Genomic DNA, 13843 nt, shown 5'->3' with positions numbered 1-13843 from the left:
TAAATAACTTTTTTCCAACCAAGATGCTGCCTGGGACACAAACTGTCACTGAGATGAAATGGTTTCTTTTTCCTTTCTTTCCCAAAAAGCAAAAACATTTCAGTCCAACAACAAAAAATATTTTCTATCAGTTCAGAAAATCAATAAATTAATTATTGCATTCCTGGAGCTCTTAACAGACACACCCCCTGAAAGCGATGCCAAGTGCTTCCTAAGGGAAATTTTCAGATACCTGTCATGGAAAGCAGCAGGAGTCCTTTGAGCAGGCACAGGAGCAGCATCAGCTTTTGGGAGGGTTTGTCCCCATCCAGTGGCCACTGCCACCACCTCAGTGCTCTGGGGTCAGGCAGGGACAGTCTCTGTGAGTGCCCTGACAGGGTCACTGCAGCATGGATTAAAAACAGCTCACAGAGGCCACCATAAATCAGCCTTTTTTCCATCTTAAATCCACACAGATGTTTGGGAGCATCTCCCTCTCACAGCAGGCAGGTCTTGCTCAGGTGGTGCAGCAGGAGAAGCCAGACCAAGACCCTGAACCCTGCAGCTTTACCTGGGCAAGGCACAGGGATGGTGTCGCCAGCCCCTGCCTCTCCTGCACTGACACGCAGCAGCTCAGCCAAGCCCCACATTCAGCAGAATGTGCCTTCAGCAGCTCCATGTGAAGACCCAGAACTTCCCCCTCTTCCAAGGGAGGAAGGCAGCCAGGTGGGAATGTCCCCTGAGTGACTGGGATGGCTCCAGCTGGGTGCAGCTTCTCCCATCTTTCCCACAGCGCCTGTGCCAGAGTAGCCTGTCCAGGAGACAAACGGCAGTGGAGAGGCTCCTCTGGCATCTGTAGCTCAGCTGTTGGCTTCCTTTTTTGTATTTTGTTATTCTTTAGGATGTCACAGTGGCAGATGTGCCAGGCTGATGGGAGCTGGCTGGGAGATCCTTCCTGGCCCCAGGGGCAGACAAGGGTGAGGCAGGACAAAGCTCCTCTCTATTAAGGATGAACCTTTAATCCTTTTATTCACCCTCCTGCTACCTCTGGCTTTTTCTAACTGCCTCTAAAAGAACCTTTTCTTTTCTTTTTTAATTATCAGCTTATTGTAGGCTGTGGCACTTGGTCAGTCTAAAGCTCACCCGGGACCCTTTCACTGGAGTTCTAAAAGAAAAGGGCAAAACCACAATCATCATTAGTGCCACCATTTTGCCTTTTGCATCCAAATGAGAAAACAGAAAGCTGAGCAGAGCATAGAAATGAGACCAGAAATAAGGCAGGACTACAGGAAGGCTTATGCTGTATCCACCTTCATCAAAAAATGCATAAATTTCAGAGGAGACTACAGCATTAAAGAACAATTAAGTTTCTTCTCTTGCCTTTTTCCAACGTTGAAATTACTGCTTTTCTTTGAGTTTTAAGGTGAAAGAAAACAACCAAGCCTCTGTTTGAATTAAAGCAGTTTAAGAAGAAGGAAGTGTTTCCCATGCCTTAAATTGGCACGAGGCCTGGACTAACTCCTGCTGAGGTAACACTGGAGCCAAGAGGAGTCAAAGGATTCAGTGGGAACTGGATGGTACCAGAGTAAAACACATCACTGCCCACAACACAGGAAACACAACCAAGTGATAGAAGAATATTAGGGACAACCAGTAACTCACAGATTACTGAACCACCACCATGTCTTCACCAAGCCCTTTGCAGTAAAACCACTGCTGGAATAAATCCTACATGTGACATCCACTCAGATGGTGTATTTGTATTCCAGTTCCATTGGTATCATGGAGTGGGTACAAAGCATTACATCATCTCACATTAAGAAGGCAAATCAAGCATTATATATGTACATGTTTTAATTAATTTTAAAAATTGTCTACATTTAAGGATAGATTTCAAGGGTTCCCTTACATTTTTTTCTGTTACATTAGATTATACCTGAATAATCTGCATAGTAACTTTAACATTACTGTTTTATTTTTATCTTTTTTTTTTTTTTTGGTGTGAAAATTATCTGTTGCAAGTAGCAGCGTAACATCGCAACCACAATCACAATACGTGCAGGATGCCCAGCCAGAAGCATTTCTCAGTTGACTTGCAGTAGCACGGCACTTTATAATTTGTGTATCAATACTTTTTTTTCTTTTTTTTTTTTCCTTCCCTTTTTTTCCCCCCCTAAGTTTAGTTCAGATGTGTCTCAAGAAGCAAAAACAAACTTTCTTCGCTCAGTCTCAAACGTGGGGTCAGCTCCGCAGCTGTGATCTGCTCCACTGGAGTTACTGACCTTGAATTTTTAATTTTTTTCCCCCCCAAAGCACATCTGCATTTGCCTCCATGCTTTTCTTCACATGAGTGCAAACTTAGGGATGTGGTTTGAGTCCCTTCATTAGAGGGCCTGAATGAACCCTGTGCAATGGCTCTGTCTCCCAACCCTGCTTCCTGCATGGACAGGAAGGGCCGAATCCTCCAAAGGTGATGCAGGGGAAGGCAATCTCTTGAGATGGGAAAAGGGGAAAAAAATTAATGAAACAAGAAAGCTAGTTGTGCTCCCAGTGTGAAACTGACATGTGAAGCATTTCTGTTTCCAGATGATCAGTCCAGCTGCTTAAAGAAGGTATTCAAACCACCTACAGACACTGAGCCTCCTTACAGAGTCTGGGTTAAAGCCAAGCCTTAGCCTGAGTGTCTCCGTTAAATATTCAGGATTAGGTGCTGTGAATACCATCCCTTGCCCCCCAGAACCTTTCCTCACCCACAGAAAAAAGTGCTTTTACTTTTTCTACCTGATGAATGCTCGGGTTGCTCAGTGCTGCTCCCTATCCCATGTGTTTGTATTGAGATCTGTCCCGAGGGATCTGCACCTGGCTGGCCGTCAGCTTGTGGTGGATGTGGTAAATGCCGAGGGTGATCACAATCACCAGCCCCAGGATCAGCCCCAGGATCAGGGGCAGGGTTTCTTCCAGCTGCTCCCTCTGGTCCACCGGGCACTTGTGTTCTGCAGGGGAAGAAAGAAGGGAAAAGGGACGTGGCTGAGGCACTGCTGAGCTGAGGAGGCTCCCCGGTCACGGCTCTGCGCACGATGGAGCGGCCGCAGCCGCCAGCAGAGCCCCGGGGAGAAAATCAATTGCTTTGGAGCAAAGTGGAATCAGTCACAAGGCAGGGATGGAGGGAGAGGCTATATCTATCAAACCTGCCCACACACTGCAGAAAGACTTCCATGCCCATAAACTCAGCCCTCTCTGCCACACATCGATGGCCTTGTTGGGAACAGGGCCTGAGTTTCCTGAGTGACTCAAGATCTGCTTTGTTTATTCAGATAGAGAGTCCAGAGAGGCCTCAGCGTCACTGAATCTTTAATTTTGCCCCAGATTCACCCTGCATATAACCCAGAGATTCCCCCTCTACCTGCAAGGTTGGCAGAGGTCCCACAGCATCGCTGCCCCCTCTCCATGAGCTCCCCGTGGCACCAGCCCTGGCAGAGCACACACAGGTGTCTGTGTCAAAGAACACCCCAGCATCTCAAATTGTCCATCAAATATGCAAAGGAGGAACAGAAGCAATGTGAACCCTGGCAGTGTTTTTGTCTCCGGCTGATGAGTCTCTGCTATAGCCTAATAAACCACTAGAAAATAGTGATAAAATGGGAAAATATTTTTCTATTGAGCTTGGAAAGGCCACTAGGGTCAGGAAACACTATACACTGGTAATCCTGGCTCAGCTCCCTTACACTTCCAGAGTCTACTGCAGGCCTGAGTGACAGGATCATGATGCACTTTTTTCCCCACAGGATTGTTGCTTCTCCATGCTGATGGACAGGCAGAGCCCATGCTGCTGAGATGAGACTGCCAGGCTAAAAAGAAGAAAAATGCAAGTTCTAGGGGGGAAATAAAAAGGGTACGTGATACAGGAAGGACAATTCTCTGGCTCGTGTTCTTCATTGTATTAGAAATGTGCTGAAAACAATGACAACTTGAAGGAAAAAATAAAAAGGGGAAAATAGAAAGGCTGTGTGTTAGATGAGCGAATACAAAGGACACCACAAATTCCTCCCCTTGCTAAAGACTGTCCAGATGGGTTTCCCAGGCAGCTGATTGCAGAGATCTGCAATAACCACAAAGAGCAAATGCTCCACAAATCTAACAGCATGTGGCAAAGAGCAGGAAAAACCCAGAGACCCCCAGGCCTAGGCAGGAGGTGACTGCAGGGACCCATCTCCAGCAGTGCCAGCACCTCCAGGAGCTTCTCAGCATCCTGGATTGCAGCCTCCTCCCAGCAATGCCATCAGGAAACATTTCAAGCTGTAAATGAGGTGAAACAAAAAAAAAAGCAAAAGTGAAATGTAGTCTAACACAAAAGAATGTCCTTTTCAGTTCCAGTTGCTCACTGTTTCACCAGAGGAGTGATTAATCACCAGGACTGTGGTACAGGCGATTCAGCAATTGCTGCAATGCAGGGGTTTTGTTTGTTTGTAGTAAGGAGAATGGGGGAAAAAAATCCTTAGCTCCCAAAATTGGGTTTCTAGTGCTCTGTGGAATTGTTCCCAGTTTAGGATGCTGAGGGCTGAGCAGCTCACAGGGACACAAGCCCAGGCTGAGCTGACTGCAGGAGAAGCCACTCGCGGGGCAGTGCTCTGACCCCTCTCCCCCCACAGGCACAAAGCAGCGCCATTCCCATGGGAAGGATCCAGGCTCCAGGAGCTCCTGGGCATCCCCCACACGGCTGCACACAGGGTGTGTCGAGGTGCCAGTGGGCAGGAGATCACTGTGGCTGGACACTGATTTTGCTTTGAAAGTGGCTTTGCTTAAACCCTAGAGAAGATGGAAAGAAAGCTACTGGAATCCCAGCTGAGAGGATTCCCCTGTGCTGAAATGCGTCAGGTATTCCGTGCACCTTTCCCTGAACACTCCAGCATTTGCAGGAGAATGGGCTAGATGTGGGGGGCTGCAGCCAGTGAAGAAGGCAAAGCTAAAAGCACCAGTGCAGAAAACAGACCCAGCTCTAAAGCACCTGCTTGTATCATTTGAATTCCACCAAATTTTGCAAAACCAAACTGGCTGCAAGGCACAAAATACATCAGAGGATGCAGCCAGATATCCGTGGTCCACAGAAAGCCACAGCTGTGTTTAAGTGTCTGTGTCACAACTCAAAAAGGTGTCAGTTCCTGCAAACAGCCAAGGAAGAGAATTCTATTTTTAAGAGGATTAAAATAAAATAAATATATATAATATATATATATAAAGCCAACAGGAAGGAAACAAAAAATCAAGCAGGGCTGTCAGTCTCCAGCAGCACATCCCCAAACCCAGCTGGACCTGCTGCACCTCCCTGGGCAGAGCAGCTGCCACTGCCCTTCCCACACCTTCTCCTCACCAGAAACATCCATTTTCTCCTTTTGGAGCAGACGACCAAAGTCTGGGCTCTTTGGAGACCGTAGGGGAAATGGAGGGGCCCAGCACAGAGGCACTGAGAAGTGTTAAACACAAACAAATCTGCAGAAGTGAGGCTCTCTGGGTGATGACTGCTAGGAGGATGAATTCTCTATTTTATCATTAATATAATGTTAAACCACTTCATTTTATGACAAATTAAAATACTTTCACATTTATAACAATGTACTTGAACATTTGTGCAGCATTTTTCACCCCAAGAATTCAAAGCAAAGGCACTGAGGTCCTCAACACAGCAGAGAGGCAGGGAGGCAGGCAGCAGATATCATTCCTGCTCCATCAGCACAGGAAAAGACAAAGGGGGAACAGGAAGGGAGAAGGGTTTGTGCAAAATCCATGGCACAAAAATTTGGACATTCAACCCCCTCAAGTATGGGTAGGTTGATGCTTGAAAAATGAAGAACACTGCACAGGCAACAGCTACAATTTTAAAATTAATGACCCTGAAGGAAAACAGCTCTTTGTGTCAATTTGCCCCCCATATTTCACTCCAGCTTGCAGGGATCTCAGCATTTCCCAAATTACTGGGGTTTACCCTCAGTCCAGGGAAGCCAAAAGGTCCCTGGCAGGACAGAGGAAGTTTAGGTGATGCTGGGAGCTTTGCTGCATCCTGAACACGATGGGGTCAGCCCTTTCCCAGGGTGATGCCCCACGGAACACCCACTGCAGACGGATACAAAGAAGGTGTTTAGGTACATTCCTCACTGTTCCTTTGTGCTGTGCCTCCTCCCTCACGTAGTGCCACGGTTTCTATGGTGAGTGCTCGTCCAATTCCAGTTCCAGGCTGTGAAACCACCTAAGAGCCCATTTTCCTCTTCCAGAATCCTTCTGCAGATCAAACACGGCAAAAAACACGGCAAAAAAACCCAGCAAAAGGCACGGTGGGTGAAATGGGTGGAAAAATGAATGAAAAAAACAGCCCAGCTGTGTCTGGCATGACAAGATTTTTGAGATAGGCTTATAAGTAAATAGTATAAATAAATAAATAAATAAATACCAGGTGCGTTTTTTAAAAGTGTCTGCATAGCTTGGTGCAAAGAACCCTTGAGAAAATGTGGCCCTCAAATAGGAGGTCTCAGCTCCCTCTGAGCTACCCCAGGACCCCAGTCCCTGATTCTCAGCATTGTATCCCTTTGTATTAATATTTTTCATCATATTGCTTTATAGTCAAAATTTTAGATATAAAAACCAAAAGAGCTAACAGTTTCTCTGGGGTTCTTTCATCAGTTTAAACTTTCTCACACCCTCTTGATCCAGCTCCTATTTTACTAGTCTTCTAAGCTGAAAAATGTACATACACTTTCCCTATTAAAAATAAAATAAATTAGCAAACTCTGAGTGAAAAAAATTCTGCTGCTTCTGTATTGAAAAATTAAAATGTAAATAAATAAATAAATAAATGTGGATCTGTGACAGTTGGAAGCAATATCTCAAAAAAAAAAAAAAAAACTTTAGCATGTGAATTTAAGCTTTAAAAAAACCCCCCAAAACAACCCAATCATTCCCCAAAAGGTTTTTAATCTACCCCTGCCAGGACAGTGTCAGGACTAACGAAGCACCTTTCCCTCATTTCTTTGTGGAAAAAGGGCCCCAAACCCTCCTGCATCCTGGCGATTCTTCTGCTCTAGCAGGTCTCTTTCCCCACTCTAAAATATTTTAAAATGTTCTGTAGCCTGTTCATAATTAATAGGAATTTTACCTAATGGCAAATTAATGAAGCAAAAAGGAGAAGGCTAATTACTGTAACCTGAGATTGGCAGTGATTCTCAGACCCCACAAAGGATCCTGTTCTGCCATGTGTGTGCCGAGGACAAGCTCAGCTGGTGGGAACGTGCTGCTGGGAGAGTGGCAGAGCCCTGGATGGAGCTCCACTGATAAATCACCTCCCAGGACCTCTGACCACCCTCTCCAGGTGCTCTCTGCTGGTTAACTTCCAGTGGAATTCAACAAAAAGGAGTGTAATTGAATAATGAGAACAACAACAGCAACAGAAAATCCCACTGAGCTTGACAAAGAGAGAAGCCATGCACTCCTCCTCTAGAGGAATTCCCTTCATGTGTTTAAAGATTGCTAAACCAACATCATATCTTTGTGTGCTGGAGAAAAAAACCCCACCAAACCACAAAAAAACAGAAAACAAAATAGAAACAAATTTTCTGCCTGACAAGAATGAGCATAGCATGAAAACAGCAGGTAGATTTCTTTGGCAATGAACCCCAAGTTTGGTTGTTTTAACTGACAGCCCCTGGACTTCACAAGTTTGGAATCACAGAGACACAGATTGCATATTTTAAACATCCTGAGGTTCTCAGCCTGCAGGGTCTGCCCAGCCCAACCCTGAGTGCAGGAATCGTGGATCCACAGGAGGAAAGAGACGGTAAAGCTACACCAACAAAAAAAAGAGAAAAAAATCCAGCAAACGAAGTTCTACTTTTTTCTCCCTGTAAATCTAAGAAAAATGTGGCACTACTTTTATACACAAAACTCCTGCCCACGGATAAAACCTACTCAGTATCACACTGGCCTTGCCATGGGTAATTCAGCCAGGCAAAGCTCTGCCAGAGCCACCACATGCAACAGCACAAATTCACTACATACGTGAGAGGATGCAAGTCGTGAGTGTAACAACTCAGCTCTGCGCTCAATGCTGGGCATTTATTGTGTTTCAAAATATCTCCCACATGCAAAATAATAAAGCACCAGGTTTTTAATGCTAGGCTTGAATACCACCATTTTCTAACTCTTTATTAGAAGTGTTGGTTATTACACATTTCATTTGCAGCTGGTTACAATAAAGGGCTCAACTAATTTTAGTGCTAAGGCAGCAATATGAAATGGGACTGCTCTTACCTAGTCCAGGTGAGCATGATTACACTACCTTGTTCAACCTGATGGGAAGCCAAAGGGGAGCCAGGCAAGAGAAGCATCATGGGCTTCTTGGGGTAAAGGAAGCGAAAACTGCAGGAATCCTGTCCCACAGCAGCATTGCTGCAGACTCTAGTGCAGCCCTTTGATACAGGCTGCATGTTTTAATTCAGGTTTTCTTTTATCCACCATGGATGTTAAAGAATCCCAGAATGGGAATGGCATCCTGTGTGTTTGATTCTTGAAGAGCCTCACTGAAGTCCTTGTTATGCTTCCTTCACCCTCACAATGAGCATTAATCAAAGTGGAGCTAGGAATGTGCACCCCCAGTGTCTCCTGCCACTGCAGCCTCAAGCTTCCTCAGTGTGCAGCTGCCCAGAGAAGCCCCTGGGGCTGTACTGAAGCATTTTTGTGCTGCAGAGGAGACGCCTCAACCTTGCAGTGCTCCTAGGGATGCTGCATTGGGGCTTGCTGGCAATCTGACTCTTTACGGGAGCCAATGTACATACAGTGATAGCCCATGTTTTGGTAGCTGGACTGAATTTGTAAAGCCTTTTGGGCGACCACAGAGGCAAGGAATGGGCTTGGAGGGACTGCAGGAAGCACTGGTAACAGGCTGCAGTGAGGGAAAGATTGCTCTGGAAAGGGTGGGATCCAAATTCCTTCAGTACATTGCAACATCCCCAAAGGCTGTGGCCGCATCAGCACCTCGGGGATGCGGACGTGCCTTTGCCTGCTCCTTACCTTCACTGAAGACAAAATCCGCCGGGATGTCGAAGGGCTGGAGCCGCACTTCGGACAGCAGGAGCTGCACGGACTTCTGGTGGTCGCTGGAGACGAGGGAGATGGTCTGCTGAGCCTGACACTCGTAGGAGTGCCCGGCGGGGGTCACCAGGGCCGAGAGGCGGTGCGAGCTGGCCGTGTACTTCCCGGCTGCCCAGGGGACACACACCGGTCAGAGCCCAGCACGGAGGGGACAGCGATGAACTGAACACGCGGGGAAGTGGCCAGGGCGCAATGTGGCAGCAGCAGCCGTGCTGCTCCTGGAGTGTCCTCCCAGGGTGGGACCCTGCTTTTGTGTGACACCCCACACAGCCAGGGCAGCTCCCACACTGGGATTGTCTCCTGCAAGCGGGAACACAGGGCTCCAGCACACGGAACTGCGCCGCAGAGGGCAGAGCTGGCTCTGCTGCCGCCAGCTCCACTCCTGTCTCAGCGCCTGGAGTACATAGCATCATAGAAATGGTTCCTGTTCATAGAAACTCAGAGTTCAGCCCAGGACTGTGACTGTACTCCCTACATTTGGGAAACAACCATTTCTGCGGCTGCACTTGGGCTCTGAATCCAGGTGGGAGGGAGCAGTGCTATCGGGAACCACACCACAAAGCAAGGGAGGCCATAAAGCCTTTGCTGAAAGTATAGCGTGACCATTTCATCCAAGTAAAAATTACGAGAAAACATATTCCCTTCACACCAAGCTTGTTTTGCAAGTGAAGGTCGAATGCGGCTGAGCCAGGTGAAATGAGGGCTATCTTCCACCTCCCGCTCTTTTGCAGCCCTTTGTTCCCTTCCAGCAGCACAAAAAGGCAATCAGTGTTTCGCATGGGCAGGGGCTGATGAGGCACAGCCAGCTCCGTGTTTTGGGGACTCAAACCATAGGAACACCAGTGGGAAAAACAGCCCCAAACCCAGCATGTCTTATGACAACAACTCTAAATGCCCTATTCACTGGAGTTGGAAATCCTGAGGGAGAACAATTTGCAAATGACAATACTTAATTTTTCAATTCAAGACAACGCATCCGAAATTAAATATAAACAAAATTAAAGCCCAAAGAATGGAAACCCAGTGAGAAAAGAGGAGGCTGCTCTCTGCGGAGGTGTGTAGGGCTATGATACTAACGTCAATCTCCGCTATCTTGGGAAACCGCTGCTTTCCCACATATTCAACCATCATCAGGATCAACCTCAAAAAAAATCTCCCCACAGGAAAGGAGACAAGCTTTTCCAGCCTAGGTGTCTCCCTGCCCCACCCCCTCGGCCCTGGGTCGCGCACGACAGCCCGGGCAGCGCAGCAAACGGGCAGAGTTGGGCTCTCCCTCCCACGCAACCGCGGTGATTAAAAACAAGGGGGGAAAAAAACAAAAAAAAAAACGGAGGAAAAAATATAATATGCAGTTTAAACCCGGCAGCTGGTCCCGGCTTTGTTGGGAGGGTTTGGGGTTTCCTTTTTCCCGTGAGCTGCATTTAGCGAGCAGCCCACGGGGTGCTCCCTTCCCAGCCCGGCCCCGCTCTCGCCCGCCCGCCGGGATCCGCGTTAAACCCCGAGCCCGGGCGCTTACGGCTGACGGCATCCTTGAAGTAGGTGCGCTCAGAGCTGTCGTAGGTGAACTGGATCCGGCTGAGCCTCCAGGACGCCTCCAGCCCCCGGGACGTGTTGTGCCCCTCCTGCCGAGACAGGGCCAGTCAGGACCACGCGGAGCCGCCGCGCCCCCGCCCCAGCTCCCGGCGTGCGGGGAGCCCGTACCTTCAGGAAGGAGAGTTTGAGGGTGTACGCTTGGTCCAGCCAGGAGAGCTCCAGCTCCGACTCGTTCGTGCCGCACTTGCCCTTCATCCCGGCGCCCCGCGACAGCGGGATATCGGCTTGCTCCGTGATCAGCTGCAAGCGGGGAGCGGGGCTCAGCGGGGCAACCCCCGAGTCCCCCCGGGCACCCACAGGCCCCCCACTGCCCCGGCTGGAAAACCTCGGAGGGGATACAGGACTTTCCGAAAGTACCGGCAGATGTGTGTATGTGTGTCTCCCCTGCCATCCCCGGAGCCTCCGGGCCGCCCCCGGCCCCCACTCACATCCACATAATTACTGGCCCACACGTCGTAGGGGACGATGAACTTGGCGGCGAATTCGGCCATGAGACACGTCGTCCGATTTTCCCGCACCACGAAGATGTCCTTCTCGGGGTTAGGGGAGAGCCCGGAGAGGTTTTCAACTTCTTGCTCGGCGGCCAGGCGAGCCGCGGCGTCTGCGGGCACAGCGGGGCTGAAGCGCCGGCAGCCCCAGTCTCTGCCGCTCACCCTAAAAACCTCCCACGCCACCCCCGAGCCCGCTGGAGCAAGCTACACTATCGCGACAGGGCGTCCCTGTCGCGACAGAGCAGGTGGAGGAGATGTGGCAGCCGGTGGCCGTGATGCGGGACTGGTGCCATGTCAGTCCCAGCGGCTGCCTCGTCGCGACAGGGCTCCGTGTCGCGATTCCCCAACCAGGTACTCACGCAAGATGAAAAGCAGCCCCGGGAGAAGCCCCCCGGCCATCCTCCCTGCTCGGTCCCGGTGCGGCCGCGGCTGCTCCTCCGAAAGGTCCGCTCCGGAGAAAAGAAAAAAAAGAAATAAAAATAAAAAAGAGCGGGGGAAGAAAAAACCGCACACCTCCTTTCTCAGGAGCCGCACAGGCTGCAAAAGCACTCTGCTGCGGAGTGGCGGGGAGGAGGGACGGGGAAAGTGTGTGGGTGTGCGGGGAGGAGGAGGAGCAGGAGGGGAGATGCCGGCGGAGCTGATGGAGCGCCCACGCCGAGGGACGGGGCGTACGCGTAGCCGGGCTGGGAGGAGGGAAGAAGGGATTCCCCCCTCCGGCGCCCCGCCGCACGCGGAGGAGCGGCCGGGGAATCCACGCAGGGACCGAGCGGAGCCAGGCTCGCTCCGAGCGCTCCCCGCTGCCCTGGCTGGGAACCCCTCGCACGGGGGCTGCGTCGCCCGTCCCTGCCGGAGAAGCCGGCGGGATGGAAGAGGGGATGCCTATTCCAGTGCCTCCTGCTCACGGAGCATCTCTAATTTCGGTGGAGGCGAACAGCTGCTCCACGTGTTAATTTAGGAAGAAACGTGCAGCTATTTTTGTGTGGCAAGGTCAGAAGCAAACCTGCATCCTTCTGTGAATGGCCATCGACACACCTGAGCTCTAAGATGTGACAAACCACGAGCGTAACATAAACCCCAAGAGTCCCGAGAGGGTGCTTTAAAACAAGAAACAACACCGCCCGTGTGCGGCGTTTTTGGGGGGGCGGGCAGGAGGTCGTGGGACAGGTGCCAGCTGAGCCGGGGCACTCAGGGTTTTGTCCCTGGCCGGTTCAAAGGTGCGAGACAGCTGCGAGGCGGGGTGAGAGCACGGAGGGGTGCCCGCCCCGGGGCCCCTCAACTCCCCGCCAGCTCAGCGCCTTCCCTCTCCCGCTCAGCCCGGGGCAGGGGCGGCGCTGGCGATCCCAGTCCGGAGCTCTTGGCTGCGCTGCCGCTCCTTGAGGGGGAAGCGCGGCTGACCCCTGTACTGCTCCCTTGTTCCGGCTGATGAGATGTTGAAATATTTCTTCCCGCCTCTCACCAGGACCTTTCTTGGAGCTTTAACGCGCTGCCACTCTCGACCCCGGCACCAGGAGCACATCCAAACATTTACAATTTACAGCGACACCAGTCCCAGGAGCAGCGGGAATGAGGAGCCCTACACTGAGGATGACTTTTTGATAAAAAAAGGAACAGCAGCATTGTGGAATAATGCTTTACTGGATTCTCTGCCGATCCACATTTCTAGTTCAGGAAAAGGCATCTGGAGGAAACGGTCCAAGGTTTTGCAAAGGAAGATATTGCAAGGTGAGTTTTGATTGTGGGCAGCTGCCCTTTCTCTGCCAGGGCACAAATGTGCAGAGGGGCTTTCTTGATGGGAAATAGCTTTTTTAAACAATAAAAGCTGATACTAAAGAAACATACTGGTTTTTGTAACTACAGTGTTGAAATTCCTTTTCTGCTTTCTGTACATATTAAATATAGTCTGACCATTTCCTCTCTCTCTCCTGTTTCATGATAAAAAGCCACTCCAGCACCCTCAAGGAGAGTCACACCTGTGTTGGTTGTGACACAGAATTAACCTATGGATAATTTCAGGGGACTATATAAAGGGAAAAAATACCATCTTCTAGATACTACAACCTTTGACTGTAATAGGCTGTATTTCTGTGGTGATTTGAGTGCCTGGCTTCCTCAGGTCCTACACTGATGAGCTCAGTGTTTAACTACCCTTTATTTCCTTCTCTGGTCCACTGTTTAATTTGCAGCCTTTTGGAGGTTTCTAGGTAGCTTTTAAGCCCCGAAATACACGATCCTGAGCAGCTGCCCCCGCATCCAGCCTGTGCAGGAGGGTCCAGGGAGCAGCTGGGAGAGAGCAGCTGGGCTGGAGACGAGGGCAAGGCTGTCCCACAGCACAGAACTGTTCTCCCCCAGCTGCACAGCACAACAACAAAACCTTCAGCTCCAGTGACAATTGCCACGTCCAGCCCGCAGCAATGCGTTCATCCTGCTCTCTGTGGCAAAAAAAGGGAAAGGCCAAAGCCTTCCTAGCACTGAGCAACCTCTAAAACACAGAGCAGAAAGGTCTCACCCCAGTGAGCCAGTGCAGCATCAGCCACCCTGAAATGCTGTGACCAGGGACAGTTTACGGTTCCAGACTAGGCCACCTGAAACCTTACTAAGGCCCAGCTTTGGAGACAGCCTGAGTATCTCTGAAGGCTGAATCCCCC

General features: G+C 50.0%; 1 protein-coding gene across 1 annotated transcript; it reads right to left on the bottom strand.

Moving 5' to 3' along the window:
- Positions 1–1712: 1712 nt before the first annotated feature.
- On the bottom strand, positions 1713–11758 carry LAMP5 (lysosomal associated membrane protein family member 5). Its single transcript, XM_033053653.2, has 6 exons — positions 11558–11758; positions 11136–11308; positions 10816–10947; positions 10631–10736; positions 9034–9222; positions 1713–2972 (listed from the first exon to the last, which is right to left on the bottom strand). The coding sequence occupies exons 1-6, from the start codon at positions 11595–11597 to the stop codon at positions 2794–2796; spliced, it is 819 nt and encodes a 272-aa protein (XP_032909544.1). The 5' UTR covers positions 11598–11758; the 3' UTR covers positions 1713–2793.
- Between the last annotated feature and the right edge of the window lie 2085 nt (positions 11759–13843).

Source organism: Catharus ustulatus, chromosome 3 (genome assembly GCF_009819885.2).
Source record: "Catharus ustulatus isolate bCatUst1 chromosome 3, bCatUst1.pri.v2, whole genome shotgun sequence".
NCBI classification, from domain to species: Eukaryota; Metazoa; Chordata; class Aves; order Passeriformes; family Turdidae; genus Catharus; species Catharus ustulatus.
The sequence above is the reverse complement of the archived record's forward strand: the minus strand, read 5'-3'. Positions and strand labels throughout refer to the sequence as shown.